The 6,396-nt window shown below is 33.9% G+C and overlaps 1 protein-coding gene across 1 annotated transcript; it reads left to right on the top strand.

The window, feature by feature from the left end:
- Positions 1-2,902: 2,902 nt before the first annotated feature.
- Positions 2,903-5,438, top strand: LOC133831307 (tyrosine-protein phosphatase RLPH2-like). The gene is made up of 4 exons (XM_062261556.1): positions 2,903-3,484; positions 3,894-3,961; positions 4,615-4,794; positions 4,996-5,438. Exons 1-4 carry the CDS (start codon positions 2,953-2,955, stop codon positions 5,167-5,169), a joined length of 954 nt encoding a protein of 317 aa, XP_062117540.1. The 5' UTR covers positions 2,903-2,952; the 3' UTR covers positions 5,170-5,438.
- Positions 5,439-6,396: the final 958 nt, after the last annotated feature.

Genomic DNA, 6,396 nt, shown 5'->3' with positions numbered 1-6,396 from the left:
ATCATTACGTGGATTTATTGCCTGCTTGACTAGGGCTATATCTACTAGGCGTGTGCCTTATGATTTCATGAGCATATTGAGTTTTATTGCTGAGCTTCGGCTCACGGGTGTTATGTGGTGCAGGTAAAGGCAAAAGGAAGCTGGACCATCCTTGAGTTGGAGAGCTTAGGTGGCAATGTGTACATATGCAGCTGCTCGACCACCACGACCAATGTTTGAAGGGAAACTAGGGCTTACCCTGTTTTGCCGCTTAGATCGGCCTGTTGTAAATATTTTCTTGTAATAGATCTCTAAATTATATTTTTGGGATCCTAATGTATATAATAAACGTTCTAATGAAACGTTATATCCTAACCAAAATTTTAATCCCTAAATCGCTAATCATACTTAGTTACACGATTTTGGCCAAATAACTCAATTAGCGAGTTTAGCACTATTTACAAGGCACACCGTAACGGTCCATGGAGTTAGGGCATTACAGTTGCCTTTAGGTATTGAAGAGGAAGTTCAGAGAGAAAGAGAAAGGACTTATTTTGGAAGGAAAGTTCTTACATATGAGGTGTTGTGCTCATATAGTAAACTTTATTGTCAGTAAATGATTGAAGTAAAAACATGAGTCCATTGCTGCAATTAGAAATGCTGTGAGATATGTTAGGTCTTCCCCTTCTAGGCTTATAACGTTTAAGGAATGTGTGAAAGAGAAAGGGATCAAATGCAAGGGACTTCTCTGTTTAGATGTCCAAACAAGGTGGAACTTGACATTCCTCATACTTAATTGTGCACTCAAATTTTGAAAGGCATTTGAAAGTATAAAAGGTGATGGAAATTATTCAAAATATTTTAATGAGGCTGACAAAGATGGGAAACCAGAGGAGGGACCACCATCCGAAAAACATTGGCAGGATGCGTCAGTTTTTGTGAGATTTCTTGAGACATTTTATGATGTAACATTGAAGTTTAGTGGGTCCACATACATCACCGCCAATAAGTACTTCATTGAAATATGCAACATGCATCAGGAGTTGAATGACTTAACACTTGAAGATGAGGAGGATGAGTTGTTGGGTGTCATGGCAAATAATATGAAGCAAAAATATGACAAGTATTGGGGAAAGCTTGATGAATGTAATGAGGCACTTCTGATTGCCTTGGTTCTTGACTCTAGATACAAGCTTGATTATCTCCATCATTGCTTTAGTGATATTCATGATGATGTAATGTGCACTATGATGGTTAAAGGGGTGGAGCAAGCTATACAGGTAATGTTTGGTCAATGTCATGAGTCAATTGATACACATGTTGATCAATCAATGACTCAGTCTCAAGCTATTGTTTCTGGTTCGTCCTCATATGTCATGTCTGCTCGGCCTATCACCAGTAGTACCAGTAGCAAGAGTAAGAGGTCATGTAACTTGCATGATGAGTATGTGGCGCGAAAAATGGAGAAGGAGGGTGGTAAAACAAAAATGAGGTCGATAAGTATTTGGAAGAGGCAATTGAGCTACCAATCCAGAATTTTGATGTTTTGGGATGGTGGGCGAGTAGTGGATGCAAATATAAGATCTTGTCGATCATGGCTCGTGATGTGTTAGCTATACCAGTTACCACAGTTGCTTCTGAGGCAACATTTTCAATTGGGGGTCAAATTTTGGATCCTTTTAGGAGTTCACTGAGCCCAAGGATTGTTGAAGCATTAATTTTCCTCAAGAATTGGTAGAGTGATTCACATCAACCTACATGGATGAAGCAAAAGTGCTTCAAACCTCTGATGATCTTGAGTCTGGTAATTTTATTAGGAATTTTCATTATTTCAATTCAAGTGTCTAAGTGTTTTATATTCTAATTTTATCTTTATTTTAATAATATTTGCAGAGATGATGACCGATGCTAGTGTTCCCTCTATTCATGCTCCATCTTCAGTTTCAACCTCAGCAGCATCATCGTCTGCACAACAATCTGGGAATTGAAGTTTGTTTAGGGAATTATGGTTGTATTTTGTGGACTTTATGAACCAAATCTTTTAGTGTTTACTGTTTAGTAGGACTTAACGTTTGTACCTATTTTGGACTTTCGACTTTATGACTTATTTTCTTTTCTTATGTTTGTATCTTAAATTTGAACTTTTGATGGACATTAATTAGGGAAGAAACTTTATGAAGTTTCTAACTTTCTATAAATTGTGCTGAAATTATGTTTGGCATGATGAAAATGTGACACGAAAATTATGTTTGTTTTTATACATTATGTTCAAATTAAGTTTCTAAAAAAACATGACAAACGTAAAAAGAATACAAGACAAAAGAAAAAAAATTCAAAAAATGACATTTTTGCAAACAAAATTGTCAAAGCCCGTTGAAGGCCCAAACCCGAAACTTGACCATTTGACACTCGAACTCGAAATCCAAAAACCCTATACATCAGAAATTGTTTCGGACGGTTTCGGTACCATTTTCTTACACTCGAACCCAAGCACCCGGAAATCTGCCTGATGTTTAGCCCTATCAATGATAACTACATGTATTTCTCCTTCATGCATCACATTGATCATGCTCAAGACATGTTCATGCACAAAAATGTCTATCTTCATCTTAGTATTCATATATGTTCTAATATCCTCATGTCTATTTTGATTAGATTGTTGCCCAAACAAAGCATGCAAAAATATTAGATTGCTGTCCAAATATAGCACACAAAAATTTCATTATCTTAAAAGTAGTTTTCATGATTTCATGCTTTGTTGTCATAATAGCATGATGAACTTGATTTTGTTCAAAATAATTTAAATATAATATTTTCTTTTGCGCTTCTCGACCACTACACAGTCTAAAATGTAATTTAACAAAGGATCTGTTATTTGCGCAAAACAAAAGCACCAAAATGGTATTTTCCCCTAGATAAATGAATTTATATAAACGAGAAATTGAAACCATACTTCATTAAAGCCAACTAAAAATGGCAGAACCAAACACAGTCTCCTCCACCAAATCCAGGGTGGTTTGTTGCATAGGCGATATCCATGGCTTCCACACCAAGCTCCAAAACCTCTGGTTCAACCTCGAGTCCTCAATCGGCACCACCGACTTTAATACTGCCCTTATCATCTTCTTGGGCGATTACTGCGACCGTGGCCCCAACACCCGCGAGGTCATTGATTTTCTCATCTCGCTTCCCTCTAGGTACCCAGATCAGACCCACGTATTCCTCTCCGGGAACCACGATTTTGCCTTTGCTGCCTTCGTCGGCGTAGTCCCTCCTCCGCCGGACGGCTCGGAGTTCGCGGAGGCTTGGAAGGAGTACGAAGAAAATGAGGAGAGAGAAGGGTGGTTTAAAGGAGAAGGGTATGAAAGAATGCATTTGCAGGGAAGGAGATGGTCTGGGAAAATCAAGGCCAAGTTTAACGTGTCCAAAGGGACTGACTATAAAGGATCCATTTATGACGCTGCCCCAACTTTTGAATCTTATGGTGTTCCTCATGGCTCTGCTGGTAACAAACTTTCATTATGATGTATACATATATTTTTGGGTGTAATGCTCTGATTTAGTTCTGGTTCTGAATCACTCCCTTTTTTGGTACTTTAGTGGAAATGGGAAATAGGAATAGTTGCTTTTTGAGAGTTTAATTCATAGTTTTTGTCAATTCAAGAATCTTTAGGCTGTAAGCTCTGAACCACCTTTTGTTTTGGGGTATTATGACTTTTTGCTTCTATAGTGAAAAGTGTGATATTGGTTCTTAGTTTTGAAAAAAGTGTGAGTCCTGCTTTCATTAAAGGTACAAAGGTTAAAGCTTTTCAACTTTATATGTTCTTGTCATTGGTTCTGTGAATTATTTACGTATCTGTTTTTAAATTTGTGTTAAATTTTGAATTGAAACGAATGTAATATTTGGTGGGCAGTTTTGGTTCGGGCAGTTCCTGATGAACACAAGAAGTTTCTTGCTGATATGGTTTGGGTTCATGAAGAGGTAAAATAGATCCTTGAGTTTCTTTTTAACCTTTTAGACTCTTTTTGATTGTGTTTTGTCTTTGATTTTTGGAAATAGTTCACGTAATACTGTCTGAAAAATTCAATACAGGGTAAAATAAAGAAAACACACTTTAATAACGCTTTGTTTGATCGAGTGGAATGAGAATAAGAATGATATAGTCATTCCATTCCACCGTTTGTTCAACAATTGGCCAGAGGATTCTTTAGAAATACAATTGCAAGTTCCAACGGTTGATGGAATTGTGTTTCTTTCCTCTCCTAAGGAATCCTCTTTCCATTCCTCAGCCAATTATTGTAACATTTTTTGGCCGTTCATAATATTAAATAAATATATAAAGAATTTAGAAGTAATGGCATGTTTGTCAATAGCAACTATTATTCCACCATTCATTCTATGTTTCAACCTAACAATAGAATTCATTCACACTCATATTCCCATTCTAATTCCAATCCCACTAGTATTCTTGATTTATTATACTTAACAAACGTCAGGGTTCTAAAACACGAAAATGTGTACTCAAGATAATTTCCCATCTGTGAACTGTGATAAGAAAGTTGTCCGCTTTTCCCTTCTTTTTGTTTTTCCTTTTTTTCTTTTCTTTCTTTTGTCATAATGTGCATATTTTCCAGGATGATGTGTGTATTGAGACTGGGGATGGAATCAAACACTGTAAGTTGATAGCAGTACATGCTGGTTTGGTGAGCAATAAAGATGTCAAAGAACAGTTAAATTTTTTAAAAGCCAAAGATACCCGAGTGCCTAAGGTTGATAGCCTGAGCGGGAGAAAAAATGTGTGGGATATGCCAAAGGTAATGACTTTTCTCATGATGCAATGCTGTATTAACAAGTACGTTAGTGATGATAATGATGACTAATGGTAATAATATGTTTGCAAGCACTATCTAGCTGCACTTTGTCATATAATTCCCATTTATATGATTCCATTATCGTTCTTTTAAGTCATTCAATTGAAGTTTAGACTTTGGTGTCTATTTGTCTCTCATTCATAGGAACTAAGCGAGACCCCAACCATTGTGGTGAGTGGTCACCATGGAAAGCTTCACATTGAAGGGCGCAGACTGGTTATTGATGAAGGTGGCGGCTACGAGCATAAGCCAGTGGCTGCAATTGTTCTTCCCTCGATGAAAATAGTACGCGATACTGATCGTTTTGTTGCAATATAAGCTCAAGTTTTGTGACGTGTTGTCATAATGATATATCCGAAATGAGTTACGCATAGAATATAGTCAGAACTTCCACTTATAATTTGTGGAAACAAGTCAGTTTGTATTATGTCACTGTCTTGTTTCGATTACATAATAATAAGTCCATCTCCCAACCAAATGACCAAATTTGGTGTTGCACCAACACCAACACCTAATATGCAGTATTTTTTTTTCCATTTCAACCACAACAATAAAAGTTACACCAACATTAATATTCTTTATTATTATATTATTTTACTAAATCATCACAACGATTTTATCCAATTAATAATTTTAATAAAAATCAATTTATTAATTAATTACGTGATAATAATACTATATATTATTAAAACTCGATAAATTAACAAGGAAAAAGTACAAACATCTTAACATGGTAAACAAAGAGAAGAATCTCAATATTAGGGTTCTCAGTATCGAGTATCTCAATATATCTCAGTATCTAGGAGAAAAAGTTTAAGATGATGGCCAACCATCTCAAGATTAAGGGCAAATATTTGAAAATGTCTCATAAGATTATAGTCAACATTATAATTATTTCAGCAAAATTGGAAATAATTTTCCAAATTATTAAATTATTGTCTTTATCTCTTTACACATTTATGTTATTGCTTTCAGTTGATGTTTGGTGTGTATGATTTTAACTTTTAATGTATGTTTAAGTTTATAATGTTTTATTGCAATGTTTTAAGTTTGTAATGTTTTATTGTATTTTGTTGGATGTTTCTTCAATTAATTTTAGTTATTAATCGATATTTTCTTATAAGTATAAATCTTAATTAAAAAGTTAAAAGATTATACAAAAATTTAATTAAAATTTTATTAAATTGTAAATAAGAAAAAATTAAAAATACTTTTATACACAAATTAACCCACTTTATTAACATAAATAATAATAATATACACTAGATACAAACATCGTGCAATATACATTTGCTTAATTTAATTTATAGAATTTATTAATTATATTTACTAAATTTGTGTCATTGTCATATAAATTTTAAATAAATAAACAATATTAATATAAAAGAATGACATAAATATATTAAATAAAAAATTAAACCAAAACATTGTTTATGATTTTATATATATATATAATACGATAATTTTTTTAAACATAAATATTTTTTAATAAAAATTAAGATTATATATTATATATTATTATTATAATGATATTTTATAATATTT

The sequence above is a fragment of the Humulus lupulus genome, chromosome 4 (genome assembly GCF_963169125.1).
Source record: "Humulus lupulus chromosome 4, drHumLupu1.1, whole genome shotgun sequence".
NCBI lineage: Eukaryota > Viridiplantae > Streptophyta > Magnoliopsida > Rosales > Cannabaceae > Humulus > Humulus lupulus.
Note: the sequence above shows the minus strand (reverse complement) of the source record. Positions and strands in the feature narration are given on the sequence as shown.

Coding starts and splice junctions, on each gene's coding strand:
- LOC133831307 (XM_062261556.1), top strand. CDS start 2,953: ATGGCAGAACCAAACACAGTCTCCTCCACCAAATCCAGGGTGGTTTGT. Junction 3,962..4,614: donor TGGTTTGGGTTCATGAAGAG/GTAAAATAGATC, acceptor CATATTTTCCAG/GATGATGTGTGTATTGAGAC. Junction 4,795..4,995: donor ATGTGTGGGATATGCCAAAG/GTAATGACTTTT, acceptor TCTCATTCATAG/GAACTAAGCGAGACCCCAAC.